At 41.6% G+C, this 23,419-nt stretch overlaps 1 protein-coding gene across 1 annotated transcript in view; it reads right to left on the reverse strand.

Annotated features, from left to right (window-relative positions):
• Window positions 1–6,525: 6,525 nt before the first annotated feature.
• The window catches only part of LOC126282358 (uncharacterized), a 77,121-nt gene continuing 60,227 nt past the window's right edge, over window positions 6,526–23,419 (reverse strand). The window contains exon 3 of the mRNA XM_049982016.1: window positions 6,526–6,608. Within this exon, the coding sequence (XP_049837973.1) occupies window positions 6,526–6,608 (83 nt within the window). The remainder of the gene's footprint in view (window positions 6,609–23,419) is intronic.

Raw genomic sequence — 23,419 nt, forward strand, 5'->3', positions numbered from 1 at the left:
TGATTACAGTGATGTTATCCACAAGCCCTTTCTCAGGAAAACTCACGGCTCCTGGATCTTATTATAAATGCTTGTGTTCGTTAAATATAGTCATATTTCACCATCATATGCACTGCTATCCTGGCTTCGTGCAGAAAAGTGCAGAGACTTCCATACCATCCATCTTCTCGGCTGTCTCTCATATCTTTCGTCGACCTTAACGTTCTTGTCTGAACAACGTGGCGGTAACACACATTCCCATCAGAGCAAAATCCTTTATGTCCCACTCCATCGTGCAGTCACTTTCTCGAAGTCGTTTTCACTAGCAGCAACCCGATTCTTGAATAATCTCCCGCTTTATGTAAGAGAACTGAACAACATTTGAAGCTTCAGGAGACAGTTAATGATACATGTACTAAAGTGACAATAACGGTTACTGTTGTCCCCGTACGGACTCGTCACCTTTGTACATGCTTCTTCCCAATCAGATATTATTCATGCACCAGTGTTCTTAGCGGTTGCAGTCACCTCAAATTTCATGTTCTCAGAACTCGCTATATCTGAAATCATCTGTCATATATATTTATAAATTATTTCTGTGGCTGCCACTATAATTATTGTTTTTACTGTCATTACTATTTTACCTGTTATGACTATTAGTGGCAACGGATGCAGCACCACAATTGCTGACAGTTTTAACTTTGTTAGAACAAAATCTGTATTATTTACTCACAATGCCATTTCAAACACTTAAATCACTGTAATACTATTGTCATATTAACATGTTTTCTTGCTATCTGAAAAGAGTATTTGTCTATCAGGAGTACAATTGCACTTGATGTAGCAGCTAAAATCATGCGAAATGAGTCGTACCTATGAATAAAGGACTCACAGACAAAGTGGCTTACCTTTCAAAACCACATTAAAATGGTTATTTCTTAGAGAACTGTGAGGTAAAAAACGTACTTATGTGTGAAACCCTGGTCCGATGTAAGAGAGGACCTGATGGCCCTAATCATAACAGGTTAGATAAATATGTAAATGAAATAAATAAATAGATGGGCAGATCGGGTAACTAACGAGGAGGTAGTGAATCGAAGTGCGGAGAAAAGGAATATATGGCTTAACTCGATTAAAGGAAAAGCACGGATGATATGACATATTCTGAAGCATCAAGGAATAACCAGTTTGTAATGAAAGCAAGTGTGTTTGTGTGTGGGGGGTGGGGGGGGGGGGGGGGAGAGGGTGAAACTGTAGAGGAAGACCAAGAGATGAGTACACTAAACTCGTTGAAAGGTTGCAGCAGTCACTCGGAGATGAAGAAGGCTTGCACGTGATAGGGTAGAGTTGAGACCTGCATCAAACCATGCTGCACACATAATATCATTACTGCAGCAATATTTAATTGGCTTCCAAACGGCAACGCTATCTTTCAGGACGACGATATTGTAGCAGTTGAACCTGTTCTCTTGGTAAATGTTTCGAAGACCGCAGCGTGGACATTTACGAGCACGAATTGCTCTCAACCGCACCATTTTTTAATGCTGCTGATACCATACCATAAAATGACACATACTGTCATTCTGTAGACCTCCCCTAATTCAGTACCAAGGTTTTATGATGAAACACAGTCGCAGAAAGCGAAGGAAAGAACTCCGTAGTAACAATTAGTTGCCCCTCTTTCAATAGTTACAAAGTGCACTCCGTTGTCATATCCCCACATTCTTTCAGTGTATGAATTTCACAAGTGTCACATTTACTCTGGAAACGACGCATCACGCAAGCGACGTTTCCAGAAGAGAACGCGAATAATCGAGAGGGAATGTAATTACTGAATCCAGATGACATACATGTTTATTGGTGAATACGATTTACATAACATTACTGCTGCATCAATTACTCACGTGACACGATTTTCTGTAAGCTTGTATTCTGTCGCTAATACGCAATTTTTCGGTCCGTATTCGCTCTACATTTACATTAGATTTTAACGAGGTTTGTAATAATACAGTATTAAATTCAAAGTGCTGATAGAAACATACTCGTTTTCTCAGGCGAAAGGAACGTAAATCCACACGATAAAAATGTTCTCAAGAGCAACATAATAATATTGTCACAGTTTTGGAGAGTATTTTCATCTTCACTAGAAGTGAGTGACTAATAAATTGAAAATGAAGTTTCTAAAAAACTAGTCTCTGGGTTGATGTCTGACAGTAGCAAAAATTTAACAATAAATTTTTAATAATTACATGGTATTAGAACACTCCAGTATTAACAGCTGAGAAACGACAGTTCATGTAGCATACAAGTGGAGTGACTGAAAAACACTGCAGTTAGATATTCTTTCTAACAATTAATCACTGCGGTTGCTTCCGTTACAATAACCCTCCAGGACTCGGGTAGGCGCACCGGCCGGGCATCAAATCCGCCCGGCGGATTAACGAGGAGAACCGGTGCTCCGGCCAGCCTGGATGTGGTTTTTAGGCAGTTGTCTTCATCCCGCTAGGTGAATACTCGGCTGGTCCCCACGTTCCGCCTCAGTTACAGGCGTCGCCGACATTTCAAAGACGTCCGCACTATTTCACGATTTACACTAGACGCAGACAGTTGGGGTACACCGATTCCGTCCGGGGGGGGGGGGGGGGGGGGAGGGTACGGAATGGCATCCGGCCATGCCTAACACTAACATTTGCCACATCCGTTGTAACCACGCCAACCCTGCGATCGCTGCGGGACTATGGCGTAAGCGAAAGAAAGATTACTTCCCTTACAACCCCACGTTTCAGTCCTAAGTTATACACATCATCACGTGTTTGTCAGTTCGCCATCTTCAGCGATTCACACTCACAGTTCGACAAAGGTATCCTCCATACGTTTCTATGGATCACAGACTTCAATTCATATTGCACTTCCGTGTTTTCCAATCTGTGGTCGTATCTTTTGACAGGTGCTCGTCTCGGTGATTTTACTTTTTGGCATGTACCAGAGAATCTCGTTGTTCCTTTCACCATCCATTCGCTTCGCAACCTGTTTCACAACGTCATCTAGGGTAGCGGCGCTGGCCACCAAAGTTTCCGGTTTCCCTCCAAGACCCAGAAAAATGATCCACGGCTTGATGATGCAGAAGGAATGGAACACATTTCATTAACGAAAATTAGGTTAGGTTAGTGTTGTTTAACGTACCGTCGACAACGAGGTCATTACAGTAACGAAAATTAGAGTGACCTGTATCTGAAAACGTTTATTGACAATCTCCCTACTCTATAAGTCGGAGTGTGGACTGTAGGAAGTGTGAATGTGGTCGGAAATGGAAATTTCAAAAACAGGAATGCAAAACCTCTGCTATAGATATATTCGGGGTCAGAGAAGTAGAGAAGTGAAATAGAAAAAAATATTAACGATTTATGGTCCGCTGGATACAGGGTAATATCAATAGAAACGGAAAAAGGTGTGTTACATCCCAGATTAGTATCCCAGGAACACACTAAAAATTCGTCCAAGTTCCACGTTGCCAGCTCCTGGGATCTGAACCACCTGTGTCTCTGACTAGTAGACAGCCAGGTAGGGGGAAATACTGAGTGACCTGTGGTGAACACTGAAGCAAGAATGAGCGACCGATTGCCTAAGTCTGCAAGCGAAGCATAATGACATCATGGAAGCAGAGAGATATTGTCATACTAGAGATAAAGCAGAGTTTCGTAAGGAAGGCTAGGTACAACACAACAGTAAGTATTCAGGTGTTGAGCCAGCGGAAAAGAGCCTCTAAAGTTAGACGATGCGAAGGTCTGAAGTGGCTAGGAGAGCTAACAGCGACGGAAAACGAGGACATTCGATGTCATAGCCATTCCCAAGACCGTCGAGTGCCCAGTCTCAGCCCTCGTGTCAGCTACAGCTATGCAGTGGGAGGTGAGGCTATTGAGGTCGACCCTCGGCACGCCTAGCTGTATTCGAACGCCTACGGAACCCCCCCCCCCCCCCCCCCCCCCCCGGGAACCATGGACCTTGCCGTTGGTGGGGAGGTTTGCGTGCCTCAGCGATACAGAGAGCCGTACCGTAGGTTCAACCACAACGGAGGGGTATGGGGGGTATCCGTTGAGAAGCCAGACAAACGTGTGGCTCGTGAAGAGGGGCAGCAGCCTTTACAGTAGTTGGAAGGGCAAAAGTCTGGATGACTTACTGATCTGGTCTTGTAACACTAACCAAAACAGCCTTGCTGTGCTGGTTCTGTGAACGCCTGAAAGCAAGGGGGAACTACAGCCCGAGGGCATGCAGCTTTACTGTATGGTTAAATAATGATGGCGTCCTCTTGGGTAAAATATTCCGGAGGTAAAATAGTACCCTATTCGGATCTCCGGGCGGCGACTACTCAGAAGGCCGTTGTTATCAGGAGAAAGAAAACTGGCGGTCTATGGATCGGAGCGTCTAATGTCAGATCCCTTAATCGGGCAGGTAGGGAAATGGGTAGGTTTAAGTTAGATATAGTGGGAATTAGTGAAGTTCCGTGGCAGGAGGAGCAAGACTTCTGGTCAGGTGAACACAGGGTCATAAATACAAAATCAAATAGGGCTAATGCAGGAGTGGCTTTAATAATGAATAGGGGAAGCTACTACAAACAGCATAGTGAACGCATTATTGTGGCCAAGTTAGATACGAAGCCCACGCCTACCACAGTAGTACAAGTTTATATTCCAGCTAGCTCCGCAGATGACAAAGATATTGATGAAATGTATGATGAGATGCAAGAAATTATTCAGATAGTGAAGCGAGGCGAAAATTTAATAGTCATGGGTGACTGGAATTGAATAGTAGAAAAAGGGAGAGAAGGAAACGTAGTAGGTGAATATGGATTTGGGGGAAGAAATGAAAGAGGAAGCCGCCTGGTAGAATTATGAAGAGAAAATTACGTAATCATAACTAACACTTGGTTCAACAGTCATAAAAGAAGGTTGTATACATGGATGAGGCCTGGAGGTACTCAAAGGTTTCAGATAGATTACATTATGGTAAACAGAGATTTAGGAACCAGATTTTAAATTCTAAGGTATTTCCAGGGGCAGATGTGGACTCTGAACACAGGGAGAGCACTAGGGAACGAATGACAGTAATGGAGGAAAGAAATACAGTACAAGAAGAATGGGTAGCTTTGTGGGATTAAATAGTGAAGGCAGCAAAGGATCAAGTAGGTAGAAAGATGAGGGCTAATAGAATTCCTTGGGTAGCACAAGACATATTGAATTTAACTGATGAAAGGAGAAAATATAAAAATGCAGTAAATGAAACAGGCAAAAGGGAATACAAACGTCTCGAAAATGAGATCGACAGGAAGTGCAACATTACTAAGCAGGGATGGCTAGAGGACAAATGTGAGGGTATAGAGACACATATCACTTGGGGTATGATAGATACTACCTAAAGGAAAATTAAAGAGACCTTTGGAGAAAAGATGGAAACCCAGTTCTAAGCAAAGAAGGGAAAGCAGAAAGGTGGAAGGAGTATATAAAGCGTCTATACAAGAGCGTTATTCTTGAGGACAATATGATAAAAATGGAAGAGAATGTAGATGAAGATAAAATAGGACATATGATACTACGTGAAGAGTTCGACAGAGCACTGATAGACCTGAAGTCGAACCAGGGGCCCAGGAGTAGACAACATTCTATTAGAACTACTGACAGCCTTGGGAGAGCCAGACCTAACAAAACTCTACCATCTAGCGAGCGAGATGTATGAGACAGGCGGAATACCCTCAGACTTCAATAAGAATATAATAATTCCAATCCCAAAGAAAGCAGGTGTTGACAGATGTGAAAATTACCGAACTATCAGTTTAATAAGCCATGACTGCAAAATAGTACCACGAATCCTTTACAGACGAATGTAAAAACAGGTAGCAGCCGACCTCGGCGAAGATCAGTTTGGAAATGTTGGAACACGTGAGGCAATACTGACCTTACGACTTATCTTAGAAGAAAGATTAAGGAAAGGCAAACCTACTATTCTAGCATTTGTTGACTTAGAGAAAGCTTTTGACAATATTGATTGGAATACTCTCTTTCAAATTCTGAACGTGGCAGGGTAAAATACAGGGAGAGAAAGGCTATTTACAATTTATACAGAAACCAGATGGCAGTTATAAGAGTGGAGTGGAACGAAAGTGAAGCAGTGGTTGGAAAGGGTGTGAGACAGGGTTGCAACCTATCCCGGATGTTATTCAATCTGTATATTGTGCAAGCAGTAAAGGAAACAAAAGAAAAATTTAAAATGCCACACTCGTGTGTGAACGATAGTGACACTTTCTATTACATTTGGGGTGAGATTTCATTTACGACACGGAAGAGGTAGTTCACGCCTGTTGTCTCCAAAGTTTATCAGCTGTACTTTGGCTGCAAGGAGATGCAGTAGAAAGGATAGGCTAATCATTTCTGGTGTAATACCTGTGCTGTGCATCTAATAGAGTGGCTCAATGGGAAGCAAACTTCCATGCGATTTGAAGTGTAAGGTAAGAGCCATATTGACGACTGTCAAAAGAGGATTGTGTATCCAAACTTACTGGCCTAGAGCTGCCTGTATCTCAATCCCCTGCACATTGGATGTCGACGTAAAAGAACATTTATCATCTTCTGTTGAACCTGGAACCCAATATGAAGAGTTTAGAGTTAGTGAGTCAGAGATTCACCGTCTTACACAGGAACAAGTCGATGAACTTGTTCAGGATATTAAACTCAGCAAGGCCAAAGCAGAACTTTTGGGTTCCCCACTGAAAGGGTGGAATGTAATTTGTTCTGGCGTAAACGTCTCATAACGACTTTTTTCCAGTAGATGGAACCGTCCGTTTCTGCAATAATGTTGATGTGGTTGCTGGAAGCATTGGATATTGAATACTACCCACAGGAAGGGAGGCTTTCCATAGATACTTTAAAGGTGAGCTTCAAATGTGTGCTTCTACGTAATAGAATGTGAAAAACCTTCATTATACACAGATGAAAGGGACATTCACCTCATTGAAGCATATTCTACAACTATCTATAAGTGGAAAATCTGTGCTGATCTGAAGGTCGTAGCGCTCCACCCAGGTAAACAATTAGAAAATATCGAGTTCTCGTGTTTCATTTGAGAGTGGGGCAGACGTGCAACTGATAAACATTACATTGCGAAAGATTAGCCAAAGCGAAGCAACCTAGAACCAGGGAAGATGAATCTATAGTATAATTCTCTTGTCGATAGTGAACAGATTCTGCTGCCTCCACTCGATAATAAACTCGGTCTCATGCAGATTTTCGTAAATGCCCAGAACAGGGAGAGTGCAATCTTTAAGTGTCTTCAAACAATGTTTCCCCAGATGACAGATGCTAAGCTCGAAGAAGATACATTTATCGGCCAACAAAGAAGGGCAGTCCTGAGGAGCGATGATTTCACTGAAATACTGGACGAATAGAAATAAAAACAGCATGGTTCTCCTTTCAAAATGTGACCATCATTTTTCTTGGAAAGACGAGAGCAGAGAATTGTGTGGAATTGGTGGAGAACATGGTGACATCTTTCGAAAACATGGGTTGTCACACCGCTCTTAAGTTGCACTACTTATACTACCACTTAAACTTCTTTTCAAAGTCTTTCCATGCTATCAGTTATCAACATGAGGAGTGGTTCCATCAGCGTGTCGCTACGATGGAGAAGTGTTATCGGGCAAAATTGAATCTTAATATGTTAGCCGACTACCGCTGGACAATCAAGAAGAAGACTTCAGAAACTCCCTTCACACTAAAATCTCTAAAGAGGAAAATGAGAGAGTATTTTGTTGAAATGTGTGTAGACATACACGGAAATTATGTTTGTAATAAATATACTGAAGTGACGTGTTTATACATACAGAGATGGAGATACCGTATACAGAAAACAAATAGAGTAGTTAGGGTTACATTTATATACTATGTGTATACAATTACAACAAAGTGCGTGTACCGCTAAAATAAGAACCAATTAAATAGTTTTCGTGCTGTTTTCGTGTTCAGTGAAGTACGAACCTAACAAAAGGTTTTCCCTTGTTGACCAGTGTTTCCTTCTGTCGTTCCCCAATCTGCGCTTCTTGTGCTTACTGTCCAAAAACTTTGAATGGTAAGTTATGTAAAATATTTTAGAACATTGTTCTAGGAAACAGCGAGCTGACACTATTATAATTATACTGCAGAGATCATCATCACATCTACTTTCCTTGGTGGTAGTAGGAATTCCTGGTGTGGAGCAGGCCCGTCCGTGCTGATGTTGAGACCACTGCTCAACACCAACACGGACGGGGCCTGCCCCACATTAGGGATTCCTACTACCACCAAGGAAAGTAGATGTGATGATGATCTCTGTAGTAGATCGAAACGGGTCATCAACACATGCAAAGTAACAACTTACACACGATCACGACTGTGTTAGTAAATAATCCTAAGTTATCTTTTTTTGTGAAGCTACATTCAACAGCAAGTCTTACCACGTGTCTCCTCATCCAATGACTTCATTTTGCTGCAACTGTCTATGATGCCCTTTTCAGCGCAACCATTCAGCATTTAGGATTTAATTTCCCGTTAGTGCACGTCTAGTGATAGCTCTTCGCCAGTACAGTGCCCACTATAGCAGATGTGAACAAAACACAATCAGGATCATATTAAAAATTGTTGTTATCCATAGTGTTCTGTGTTCACAAATGTCTCGGAAGACACTTGGAGGCGGAAAGAAGCGTACGGGGCTGGTGAAACCACTGCGTGGGCAGATGGCAATGGAGAGAAGATGGAGAGTTGGTGTGAGGCAAAGACAGAGGCTATAGTCACATTAACAGCGCAGCCAAGTATTCAGTTCTTCTCACTGCACATATTGATCACGTAACCATCTTCTTAAGTGCATTGGCTCCTAGCTTGCTTTACGAACCACGTTAATGAAAAAGAAGCCTAGTCTGCAATTTTGTAGCACAATATTTTTGCCGATGGGTTTGTTTCTAAATAGCTTTTCTGTTACCACTCATGGTTTTCTTTTATTTACATTGCACACCATGCGTTTCAGAAAATGATTCCCATTTTCAAATGCGTTCCTCCATGTGTTCTATTCCTGTTTTGTAATGTATTTGATGTGTGTGGTTCTGCAATGATCTGTTAACTTTACTGCACTCCATATAAAATGTGCAATTTTTCAGTTAATTATCGATATTTATATATAGTGAGTGACGGGATTTGGAAGAAAGTGTACTTACAGTTGTCTAATAGTCCATTTCTGCATTTGTTTTTATATGCAGTCAACAGAGATTATGTTACAGGTCTTCCACACAGTATGATACACTTATGTACAGAGGATACGTATCTTAACAATCTGGTTCATAATTTGCTCGTTTCCTTTTACAATAGTGCTTCTCTCTATGTGTTAAGAATTTTATTTAAGTATCCTGTCGAATCATCTGTAGAAATTCTCTAACAATGCATCTCCTTGTTTTCTATTATGTGAATACATCTCCAGTTCTAACAGAACCATCTTATACCCTTTATTTAGTAGCTTGACATTTTGCTGTACTTTTCCACATGACAGCCCTCTGTAGTGTATTTGGGCGGCTAATTCTGATACTGTGTGTGTGTTGAGGATGTAGGCATTTATGTGTTCTGCTTAAGTTGTGTTGAAATCACGCACTTTTCGACCTACGTAGAACTAGGAGCATTCCTTGCATGTTACTTTATGTATATTTATTTGTTACTTATAAAAAACTCTTTCTTTTCACAGTAGCTGGTCTTCACAGACCATTTCTAACCACCGGCCGGAGTGGCCGAGCGGTTCTAGGCGCTTCAGTCTGGAACAGCGCGACCGCTACAGTCGCCGGTTCGAATCATGCCTCAGGCGTGGATGCGTCTGATGTCCTTAGGTTAGTAGTTCTAAGTTCTAGGGGACTGATGACCTCAGCCGTTAATTCCCATAGTGCTCAGAGCCATTTGAACCATTTTGAAACATTTCTAATGAGTCAAGTCAGATCTTTGACGATGGTGACAAAACGATGCAGCACTACTCTTATACAAGACACCAGCTGACAATAGAAAAATCAAGGTTCTGTATTCCCGACGCTTAGACTTTCGTGAGAAACTTCGATCAGCTTGGAGGAAAATGCTGAAAGAGACCGACACTACCTCGCCTTATGAGGCAGCCCCTTGCATGGCTTGCACAGCCACGCAGAAAACGTATGAATGTGCATAGGCTGCAAAGGCTGGTGTGTGCACAAGCTCGATGGTCTGATTCTACGCGTCGCTCAGCATTGTGATGTAGCTAACTGCCGTGTTTTCTTAATCCCGAGAAAAGAGCCACACGCCCGCTTAGTCAGAATTGGAGACTGCTGGCTTGCGTGAAATTGAGTGAAGTTGTGTGGACAGTGAGTGATATGGGCCTACTGCCGCGCCCTCGGCTACGTGACATTGATTAAGTGCTCTCACAAATATTTCTTAGGTGAAATTCGGCCTTTCTCTCTGCTCAAGCCATACTTCGCCACAGGACGTGTAACATGAGAAAAAGGGTGTCTCTAGCGTCACATGCATGGACGTACAGGAACGTTGCATTGAAGGCCAGCGATTCTGCCGCCGTCTACAGTACATCTACATCTACAACTACATTTATACTCCGCAAGCCACCCAACGGTGTGTGGGGGAGGGCACTTTACGTGCCACTGTCATTACCTCCCTTTTCTGTTCCAGTTGCGTATGGTTCGCGGGAAGAACGACTGTCTGAAAGCCTCCGTGCGTGCACGAATCTCTCTAATTTTACATTCGTGATCTCCTCGGGAGGTATAAGTAGGAGGAAGCAGTATTTTCGATACCTCATCCAGAAACTCACCCTCTCGAAACCTGGACAGCAAGCTACACCGCGATGCAGAGCGCCTCTCTTGCAGAGTCTGCCACTTGAGTTTGCTAAACATCTCCGTAACGTTATCACGGTTACCAAATAACCTTGTGACGAAACACGCCGCTCTTCTTTGGATCTTCTCTATCTCCTCCGTCAACCCGATCTGGTACGGATCCCACACTGATGAGCAATACTCAAGTATAGGTCGAACGAGTGTTTTGTAAGCCACCTCCTTTTTTGATGGACTACATTTTCTAAGGACTCTCCCAATGAATCTCAACCTGGTACCCTCCTCACCAACGATTAATTTTATATGATCATTCCATTTCAAATCGTTCCGCACGCATACTCCCAGATATTTTACAGAAGTAACTGCTACCACTGTTTCTTCCGCTATCATATAATCATACAATGAAGGGTCCTTCTTTCTATGACTTCGCAATACATTACATTTGTCTATGTTAAGGGTCAGTTGCCACTCCCTACACCAAGTGCCTATCCGCTGCAGATCTTCCTGCATTTCGCTACAATTTTCTAATGCTGCAACTTCTCTGTATACTACAGCATTATCCGCGAAAAGCCGCATGGAACTTCCGACACTATCTACTAGGTCATTTACAATATGTCTGAGTAGTGGCTGAGCAAAGTAGTTCCACTGCCATTCCATGATTGTGGGTAAATTAAGGTACTGGTCAAAATCGTCCTAATGGGGAACAGAAGTCAAGGAAGCTGCGGAAAGGCGGTCAGCAGACAACTTGCTCATTCAGGACGAGGGTTTTTCAGCTCAACAAGCCATGAATACCCTCATTCTCGTCTTTGCTATCAAAATAATGAATGTGTAATGGCTACTTAAATGCTGAATGTGACGTTTGTGCATCATCTAACAAAGTGGTAGCAATGCCTGGCGATGCAATTGCAGTTTTCTTTGCGACCGTATCTTCGCAAGGACTAATGATATTAAAAATGTCTTACCGGTTCCACTTGGTACATCTAAAAAGAAAAACCACCTTGTTCAACATCAACCGTCAACATAATCCGATTATATATATATATATATTTTTTTTTTTTTTTTTTTTTTTTTTTTTTTTTTTTTTTTTTTTTTGCTCTCCTGTCAGCATTGGCTCATAATTCGAAACAATTGTAGCAAAGTCAACGTCGTTATACTGTTTTTCTCGTTGCAAATCGCTTTTAACTAAGACAGTAGCCGGGCGATCAGATGATGGCATACCGTATGACTAAGTGGAAAATCTGAAATTAAAATACATTCATTTTCAAGCAACACTAAAGCTTCATTATACATTTCTGGAGGGAAATCTAGACTTGGACATTGGTTTGTTTGGTTTGCTCGGTGCAATGCGTCTTCAGTCATATAAAGCACTCCGTCTTCAGGCCACAAGTGGCCCATCGGGACCATCCGACCGCCATATCATCCCCAATGACGATGCGGATAGGAGGGGCGTGTGGTCATCACACCGCTCTCCCGGTCGTTATGATGGTTTTCTTTGACCGGAGCCGCTACTATTCGGTCGAGTAGCTCCTCAAGTGGCGTCACGAGGCTGAGTGCACCCCGAAAGATGGCAACAGCTCATGGCGGCCCGGATGGTCACCCATCCAAGTGACGGCCACGCCCGTCAGCGCTTAACTTCGGTGATCTGACGGGAACCGGTGTACCCACTGCAGCAATTCATTATATAGTTTTTGTATTTTTTTCCACTGTCGATGACTGTGTTGGATAATGTGTAGTCAAAATAATTGCAAATAGATGACGAATTTGTCTGACAGGCCTGGATTGATTTTGCGCCATTTTCAGTACCTTTCTGTTAACTCTCCGGCTGTTAGCTCCAATCACTGTCGTCTTTCAGTTACGAAAGACACATTGCTTATAAAACTTTATTACAGTCTGGAGGACACTTATCAACCGCGCTAACTCTGCTGCTACAATCTGAAACAAAGTAAGTCTGCATTACTTTATTGCTTTCCTAGATTCAATCGATCTTTCACGTGCGTAAATTTAGACGTACTGAAACTGATTGCAGCTACCTTCCATGTTACCTAGTATTATCTTTATTTTTAAACTGTGGAAGAAGTGTCAAGTGCAAAAAACCTAGGACAGAGTTTAGTAGAGATCCTAATGTATGGTTGGAGTGGTTCAATGAGCTGAGTGATGAAGATGCTCACAGCGATAACTCTGACTCAGTGACTGAGGCTGTGTTCATGAAAGCGGTCATAATTCAGGAACAGAACAAGACGTGTCAGAAATTGATGAATATGAATCACAGGAAGAAGTAACTCAAGAGGATGCATTTTTCTAGGGAAAGATGGAATAACTAAACGGAGGAAAAATAAATATCTTACCGCTGTTAGAAACAGATCTTGTAATTTTATTATGCGTTTGCCTGGACCAAAAAGTCAAGCTCGTATAAAAAACACAGAAATAGAATTTCCGAATTTGTTCTTGGATCAAAAGATAATAAACATTATCGCAACACGCACTAATATATACATCAATTATGTTCGTGGTAACTTCTCTAGGGAAAGGGAAGCTAAAGAAACAGATGGAATGGATATCATAGCTTTCTTTGGTTTGTTATATCTATGTGAATCTTTGTGATGTTCTAGGAAGAGTATATCGAAATTGTGGGATAACTCAAAGGGAAACGGACTTGCATCATGTTACTTATGCGTAAGTGAAAAACGATTCAGGTTTCAGTTGAGATATCTGAAGTTTGATACTATCCGTGATAGAGGTATTCACACAGAGATTGACAAGTTGGCTGCTGTGAGCGCTGTCAGAAAGGCACTTGAACTATTCACGAACAATTGACGAAAATATTTTTCACCTAGTGAGTATCTTACTGTTGACGAACAGCTTTTGGCATTTAGAGGAAACTGCCCGTTCAGGCAATATATTTTTACCCAACCAGCAAAGTATGGGTTAAGTGTGTTTGCTTTGGTTGATGTGAAAACAGCTTACACTCTGAATTTAGAACCGTACGACAGTAAGGAAAGGGAGGGACAAAGTAATGCCAGTAATTCAGCTTAAGATATTGTGCTTCGAATGGTCACACTGTTCCAAAACTTAGAATATATTACACTGTGCACAAGTGCTGAATGTATTATATTTAGATTTAATACAAAAATCATAAAACTAGTCATAAAGACTGTTCAAAGTTAACAAATAGACCGCTTACTTTGTGGATGACACCAGTAATCCGTGCAAATGACGATGTCACGAATTTTCGCGCGAGTAACTAAGGGTTAATACAGTAAGTTAACGTTTAAACAGCAAGTATCGAAAATATCCATCAATTTTCCCTAAATCCGGTAACAGATTCCACAGAAATGGTAGATGAAAGTTACTTGAACTGGTTGCATAGACACAGTTAGTTCTTCAACTCATAACTGGTCTGGCCCTATACGGTCCGATCGGGTCCGTAGCCGTATACATATTGCCGTATCATCTTCTGCCAATAGCATCATTTGATGTGTTATGGAATTTCGTACAAAAGCAACACTGAACGGCAGACTATCATTCCGTTGGATCAAGAGTGTTATTTACCATCAGGATAATAAACAATAGCTAAACGAAAAGGCAGACGAAGCACTTCAGAGATCGGATCGCGCCTAACTTGGGGATAGCAGCCGAAGTAGTTCGACTATAAGACCAGAGCTAGCCCGGCAGTCTCGGAGGACAGACATGTTTTCTGTCTTGGTCGGTATCGGTTAATAACTAATTAAATACCTCTGATTATTTGGGCATGTAACTGAGAACAGTTTGATAGTAATTAAGCTAATACACAGTTCACTGTTTCTTTTATTTTCTATGTAAGTGTGAAGAATGGAAATCATTCATAATGTGGTATATAACTGCGTAGTTTCTCGTATTCTGCTAATAAAAAACGAATGGCATCCCGTTTAAAGTAACCAGTGCCAAATTAAATTTTTTGTACTGTACGAGTTCCTCGCATGGTCTGTAGCATCGTCCATATCCTCAGATGTTTCCATTTTATTGAGCACTACTGACAATACCTCGTTTCTTCAATAGAAAATTTCGTATCAAAAACTCTTCTAAAATTGAGTTATACCAACACTAAGTGAAAAAACGATTTTTTTTTAGATTCGTTTGTAGCGTATTACTTCCTGATGTTACGTAGGAAAGAGTACCTGAACTTTACGAAGCAAGTGTTGATTGTAATGAGAAACTGTTGGATAATACTGCATAATTAATAATTGAATCATGTATTCAACTGTTGCCGTGAAACATAATTTTGGTAGTATCTAGTAACGCTTCGTATGTTTAAACGGAGGGAATTAATTTCGGTTAGCGGTATTAATTGCTTTCGTCGTGATGGGTAGCTGTACGTTTTGCAATCATCAGTTTCGTAATGAAATAAATTGGGAAATCCACTATCTGGATTACATTTCATTGCTCTCGCCGTTCACCTTAATACAGTTAACGTTCAGTCGTTTGGACATTTTCAAATATATCGCATGCTGCAATGGAAATTTGTTCACTGAATCAGTTTAACGCTGCTACTAACTACTGACAAACATTGAACGGTCAGTCAACTATGACTTAATCGGCAACCAGCAAAATCTGTCGTATGTCCACAAGTCGTCAGTAATGAATGAGAGCAAAGCTCCGTAGCACATGGCCGCGACATTAAATTAAATCACTGTAGGAAGAGCGTTCGAACATGATGAGGGATAATAAAGCTTTACCCATATTTCATGGCAGACGTGACAAGAGGATACGGCTGTACGTTTTCTTGGAGACACCCGCTAGAGAATGTACGTTTTGTCTGCCATAATTGGCCAGTGATACTGGTGCTGTAACGGCCAATTCGAGTTCGTAAGCTTATTAACTAAGAACGAAAAGCTCGGATTAAAAATGGCGTACGACTGGATACAGTACTTCGTCCCCATTGATCATTACATACATGGAAGAAGTAACTACGGAAGTAAAAGATAATTTCAGGAGCGAGATTAAAATTCACAGTGAAAGATTACGGTAAGTGAAAGAGAGAGGGAGACACGGATTTCCGAGTATATGATAATTCACTTCCCTCGAAAATTTCCGTCATCTATGTTACCATAGATGATGTGTCACTGATCTCATTCGTACTAAGACTGCACTACACGCGAGATCCTAGTTGCTTCCACTGCCTTGAGTGGAATATAAGGGTTCTGAATAATGTTCGCCAACCTGCAGTCTTCTACAGTTGTCCCCTGAGCAGTAAACAGTACATAGGTCGTGAGTCCGTTATCTTGAGGTTATTATAAACTGTTAGCGAAAAACTGGTACTGTACAAATAATTAAATTTTGAACTGGTTTCTTTAAACAGAGTGCCACTCGTTTTTTTAGCAGAATATGAGAAACTGCACAATTGTAGTCCACTTTATGAATCATAAATAATTTCCATTACTATCACTTTCGCAGAAAATAAAGAAGGTAATGAACTGTACATCAGCGTAATTACTATCAAACTTTTCCCAGTTACATGTCCAAATAATCAGAGATTGCTAATTGGGTTCTTAACCGATACCGACCAAGGCAGACATGTCTGACCTCCAAGAGTGGTGAACAACACTGATCTTATAGCCGAACAACTTCGCCTGCCACCCAAGCTAGGTGCGGTCTGAAGATCTCCAAAGTGCTTCGTCTGCCTTTTCGTTTGGCAGTTGTTTATTATTCTAGAGGTAACTAACACTTTAAAACCGATTGAATTATAGTCTGCTATCGAGTAATGCTTTTATATGAAATGCAAGTACATTCACTGATTAGTTTTTCTAATATCAATTGTTAAATGTTCTGATTTTGGAACACTACTTCCGACAGTAGGAGTAGGTTTAATAATGAATAGGAAAATAGGAATGCGGGTAAGCTACTACAAACAGCATAGTGAACGCATTATTGTGGCCAAGATAGATACGAAGCCCACACCTACTACAGTAGTACAAGTTTATATGCCAACTACCTCTGCAGATGACGAAGAAATTGAAGAAATGTACGATGAAATAAAAGAAATTATTCAGATAGTGAAGGGAGACGAAAATTTAATAGTAATTGGTGATTGGAATTCGAGTGTAGGAAAAGGGAGAGAAGGAAACATAGTAGGTGAATATGGATTGGGGCTAAGAAATGAAAGAGGAAGCCGCCTAGTAGAATTTTGTACAGAGCACAACTTAGTCATAGGTAACACTTGGTTTAAGAATCATGAAAGAAGGCTGTATACGTGGAAGAACCCTGGAGATACTAAAAGGTATCAGATAGATTATATAATGGTAAGACAGAGATTTAGGAACCAGGTTTTAAGTTGTAAGACATTTCCAGGGGCAGATGTGGACTCTGACCACAATCTATTGGTTATGACCTGTAGATTAAAACTGAAGAAACTGCAAAAATGTGGGAAATTAAGGAGATGGGACCTGGATAAACTGAAAGAACCAGAGGTTTTACAGAGTTTCAGGGAGAGCATAAGTGAACAATTGACAGGAATAGGGGAAAGAAATACAGTAGAAGAAGAATGGGTAGCTCTGAGGGATGAAGTAGTGAAGGCAGCAGAGGATAAAGTAGGTAAAAAGACGAGGGCTGCTAGAAATCCTTGGGTAACAGAAGAAATATTGAATTTAATTGATGAAAGGAGAAAATATAAAAATGCAGTAAATGAAGCAGGCAAAAAGGAATACAAACGTCTCAAAAATGAGATCGAGAAGAAGTGCAAAATGGCTAAACAGGGATGGCTAGAGGATAAATGTAAGGATGTAGAGGCTTATCTCACTAGGGGTAAGATAGATACTGCCTACAGGAAAATTAAAGAGACCTTTGGAGAGAAGAGAACCACGTGTATGAATATCAAGAGCTCAGATGGCAACCCAGTTCTAAGCAAAGAAGGGAAGGCAGAAAGGTGGAAGGAGTATATAGAAGGTTTATACAAGGGTGATGTACTTGAGGACAATATTATGGAAATGGAAGAGGATGTAGATGAAGACGAAATGGGTGATACGATATTGCGTGAAGAGTTTGACAGAGCACTGAAAGACCTGAGTCGGAACAAGGCCCCCGGAGTAGACAACATTCCATTAGAACTACTGACGGCCTTGGGAGAGCCAGTCATGACAAAACTCTACCAGCTGGTGAGCAAGATGTATGAGACAGGCGAAATACCCTCAGACTTCAAGAAGAATATAATAATTCCAATCCCAAAGAAAGCAGGTGCTGACAGATGTGAAAATTACCGAACTATCAGTTTAATAAGTCACAGCTGCAAAATACTAACGCGAATTCTTTACAGACGAATGGAAAAACTGGTAGATGCGGACCTCGGGGAGGATCAGTTTGGATGGAACACGTGAGGCAATACTGACCTTACGACTTATCCTAGAAGAAAGATTAAGGAAAGGCAAACCTACGTTTCTAGCATTTGTAGACTTAGAGAAAGCTTTTGACAATGTTGACTGGAATACTCTTTTTCAAATTCTAAAGGTGGCAGGGGTAAAATACAGGGAGCGAAAGGCTATTTACAATTTGTACAGAAACCAGATGGCAGTCATAAGAGTCGAGGGGCATGAAAGGGAAGCAGTGGTTGGGAAAGGAGTGAGACAGGGTTGTAGCCTCTCCCCGATGTTATTCAATCTGTATATTGAGCTAGCAGTAAAGGAAACAAAAGAAAAATTTGGAGTAGGTATTAAAATTCATGGAGACGAAGTAAAAACTTTGAGGTTCGCCGATGACATTGTAATTCTGTCAGAGACGGCAAAGGACTTGGAAGAGCAGTTGAACGGAATGGACAGCGTCTTGAAAGGAGGATATAAGATGAACATCAACAAAAGCAAAACGAGGATAATGGAATGTAGTCAAATTAAATCGGGTGTTGCTGAGGGAATTAGATTAGGAAATGAGACACTTAAAGTAGTAAAGGAGTTTTGCTATTTAGGAAGTAAAATAACTGATGATGGTCGAAGTAGAGAGGATATAAAATGTAGACTAGCAATGGCAAGGAAAGCGTTTCTGAAGAAGAGAAATTTGTTAACATCGAATATAGATTTAAGTGTCAGGAAGTCATTTCTGAAAATATTTGTTTGGAGTGTAGCCATGTATGGAAGTGAAACATGGACGATAACTAGTTTGGACAAGAAGAGAATAGAAGCTTTCGAAATGTGGTGCTACAGAAGAATACTGAAGATAAGGCGGATAGATCACGTAACTAATGAGGAGGTATTGAATAGGATTGGGGAGAAGAGAAGTTTGTGGCACAACTTGACTAGAAGAAGGGATCGGTTGGTAGGACATGTTTTGAGGCATCAAGGGATCACAAATTTAGCATTGGAGGGCAGTGTGGAGGGTAAAAATCGTAGAGGGAGACCGAGAGATGAGTACACTAAGCAGATTCAGAAGGATGTAGGTTGCAGTAGGTACTGGGAGATGAAGAAGCTTGCACAGGACAGAGTAGCATGGAGAGCTGCATCGAACCAGTCTCAGGACTGAAGACCACAACAACAACAACAACAACAACAACTTCCGACAGTGCCAGCCATCCGGAAAGCAGGACTACAATGTAGGCATTCTTTCTTAAGATACATGTTCCGACTAAACCAACTGTCACGGGTACCTCACACGACCTTACATCATCTTTCCACTGCTGTACTGTCAACCACTTTAAGAAGAGCTTCTAGTAGCTGAATATGTTGGCTGCAAAGCAAGAAATATTACTCACCCCCTTCCTTCTTGTTTATCCAAAAATAGGAAGGGCTCGAAGACAATAATGAATTTTGGAAATAACCAAAATTTTATTCAATTCCTTTTATAAATTTTTAGGTGTAATCTCTCAACATCCATACCAGTTCACTATACCTGTGGATCCCCATGTTTTTCAAAACTTGAATCAGATTAATATTTTTCTCATTGTCGAAATAATTCATTTATATAATCATAGACTTAATTATTTTGTGATTAGAAAAGACTAATTGTTACCCTCAGCAAATTCGTGTTTAACCTTATACCCCAAAATCATCAATCCTTAGTTACACTTCCTATGCTAGTTACATTATTCTTTTAATAGTAAAGATTTTCAAAGTTGCATTATTTAGCTCCTTTATGCTGTTAGTAGACTTTTGTTAATTTAAAATCTGTCATTTCTGCTGGAATAGTCTACAGCAGTCCACCACCTCCAAACTAAGTTTCAATCAAATTTTATGCCGCTGTTAAGCTACTATCGGTGTACTACCACCCATTAAGTTCAACAAAATATTCCCCGTTAGAAGTGAAAATGCTATACGATTACTATCGGTGTATTACGGCCCTTTCAATTCGGTGAAACATTTGCATCATAAAATGATTTCATCACACCATTCTTAACACTTTTCCTCACTGCCATGTCGGCACCACGCCGTTCTGCAGTTATTTATTTTTGAAAGCGTCATCAAGAAGCCCCTTCACATGTGCTAAAACAAATAAAACAAACATAATACCTATACATTTCACAAGTACGTGGAGGTGGAAATTATTAAACTCCCTACTTTTAGCAGAACATACGCAAGCAACCCATATTAATGCTTCTGTTGTCCATGATGTGGTCTTGCATTGTGAAAGTCCAGATTTTCCCAACTGGTGATGAGTCTAATAAATGTCCGTCCATTCTCCCATCTCGTGTTGGTCATAAGAGATCTCCTCGCACGCGTACTCTTACGGATTTATGGACAGACCTGCAGGATTCATGGTGTCATTTCCCTTCAGCACTACTTCAGACATTAGTCGAGTCCATGGCACGTCGTGTTGCGGTACTTTTGCGTGCTCGTGGAGGCCCTAAACGATATTAGCCAGGTGTACCATTTTCTTCATCGGCCGCCGAGCAGCACAAGCTGTGTGACGGTTACAAAGGGGCGGCGTTTTTAAATCGCACCGTTGTGAACGTATTGCAGAATTGTCGTGTCGATAGGTTGACAGGGCGAAATAGGACTCAGGAGAGCCTCCCCAGAATAGCTGGGGATAGGACTGATAGCGAAGGGAACGACGAGGACCCAGGGCCTCAGACGCAGGGGCCTGACGGAGAGCAGGCCGCCCCCCCCCCCCCCCCCCCCTCGCGAGCTGTACGTCCGCGATCTTCCAGGCAAAGAACTAGCAATAGGGCTGAAGAAGATCTCGCGTGTAGGTCTGAGCCGGACACCACCAACACACAGGAAACAGATGTCGAACATGCACTCAGACAACAAATCCAGAAGCTACAACAGGAACAACAAGACAACAACATGGCGACTTCCCGCCAAAACCAACCAACCAATCAGGACACAGCACGACAGGACACAGAGCAAAACTCAACCAATGAAGACAGAAATCAAACATATGATGATGACAACATATCACAGTACTACCGCTCTTCAGAATGTGAGTCTTCTGAACAAGAAGAGATGGAACAAGACGATGGGGAAGGTGATTTCCAAACTCCTCCCCCACGGAAAACAGCAAAACGAAAGAACACTGAAGACGACACAGCAGCGCATAAACAATTCACCATTCAAACGCAAAACCGATTTGAACCTTTCGCACCTCCAACACAACGAAGCAACAGAACCAGAAATCCAGAAACTGCAACCCCACCAACTCCATAATCATCAAACGCACCTCAGACCATCCCAAAGAAACCAAGGATGCCGCCCATTACCATCTAGTACAAAGGCCACTACCTAACGCTCAACGCAGCATTGAAAAAGCACATGGAAGGACCAATACAGGCTATCTATAAAGGAGACACTATCAAGTATCACTTTGACTCAATGAAAGACCAACGGACAGCACTCGACTTCCTTCATCATCACAACATTTGCAATTTTACTCATCAACCACAAAGTGAAAGACCCCTAAGAGTAGTGATAAAAGGTTTACCAGAAACAGTCACAGAAGCAGAAGTAGACAAAGACTTACGATACCTCAACTTTAAGCCAAGAAACGTTCACCAATACAAGAAAAGGGACAATAATACAAAACAGTTACGACCCATGGATGTCATCTGTGCAACACTTGACAGAAAACCTGAAAATGACGCCATTTACCACGTCCGCTACATCCTTGACACAAAGGTGACAATTCAATCTTATCAAAATAAAGACGGTCCACCACAATGTAAAAAGTGTCAGGTTTTCTTTCACACAGCAAACTTTGTTCTATGCCGACTCGCTGTGTCCGCTGCGGTGGCCCCCATAGTGCAAGAGAATGCAGCCTACCAGTAAATGCTACATCACACTGTGTAAACTGCAAACAAGGTGTCCACCCTGCGTCCTTTAGCGGCTGCCAAGAATTCCAGAAAGCAATACACATTTACCAAGCACAACGACCACGGACCACCACTCCAACACTAGCAACAATTCAACCAGGCATAAAGAACGCTCCAATGCCAACTCCAACTGAAGCCAGCCACAGAGGACGCTAAACATGGGCAAATCTCCAGACAAATCAGGAATCATCCTCAACTACCCAGACACAACAGGCACCAAATTCAACCTCAAACCAATCAACTGGACCTGCTTCCTTCCTCGACTTCCTGAACCACATTAAAAACTTCTGGTAAAGCACGCAGTGGACGAAAATCATAGCAATCATCACCACCACATTTCAGCAATTTATGGCTGCCCCAGACATACTATCAAAAATAATGGCAATTGTCGGTGGAGTGATGAAATTCTTTGGTACCGACAATGGGAATTAGACTTACCAGGAAACAAAACCTACATTTTTGTAACTTTAACGCCTCAGGAATACACAACAAAAAAGACCTATTAAACGAATTCGTAGAAGAAAACAAGATCGACATACTATTCGTTACTGAAACGCACTTACGTCCAACACAATCTTTTAAACTCAGGAATATGGTCTGCCACCGAACAGACCGAATCAACCGACAGGCAGGCGGAACGGCCATTTTCATTCGCTCACATATACGACACAATCCTGAAATTACGCCTCAAATGACGTCACTAGAAGCCACAATAGTAAAAATAGAAACAGTACAAGGAAAAATAACCCTGGTGGCCGCATACCTCAGCCCCAGAGCAATATTCGAAGAAAATGACTTGCTACAAATATTTGATAACAACAACAAAATCTTGCTGGCCGGCGACTTAAATGCAAAAAACACCACGTGGAATGCCCGACGGAACAATGCACGCGGAAACACGCTATATAACCTACAAGGACGACTGAATGCTGCAATTTCCGCTCCTGAAGATATTACCCACATTCCATTCGATCACCACCACCAACCGGACGTCCTAGATAACTGCATAACCAAGAACTTCCATCCCAACCTGCATCTCCGAACCCTTCAAGATCTCACCTCCGACCATCTACCTGTGATTGGCCACATCGGTAACGCAATAGAACCGCCTCACCCACGACACAATACCACAATAAATTGGGACCAATTTCAGAGATGGCTAAATAATAACATTCGCCCCACAATAGACCCAACAATTACTCAAAAAATAGAAGAAGCATCTACAACAAACATATTTCCTGAAACAAACGTTCGCACTCTGCCACCACTTATACAAGATCTCAACTACCTCAAAAGCGCAGCTAGACACCGATGGC

The sequence above is a fragment of the Schistocerca gregaria genome, chromosome 7 (genome assembly GCF_023897955.1).
Source record: "Schistocerca gregaria isolate iqSchGreg1 chromosome 7, iqSchGreg1.2, whole genome shotgun sequence".
Taxonomy (NCBI): domain Eukaryota; kingdom Metazoa; phylum Arthropoda; class Insecta; order Orthoptera; family Acrididae; genus Schistocerca; species Schistocerca gregaria.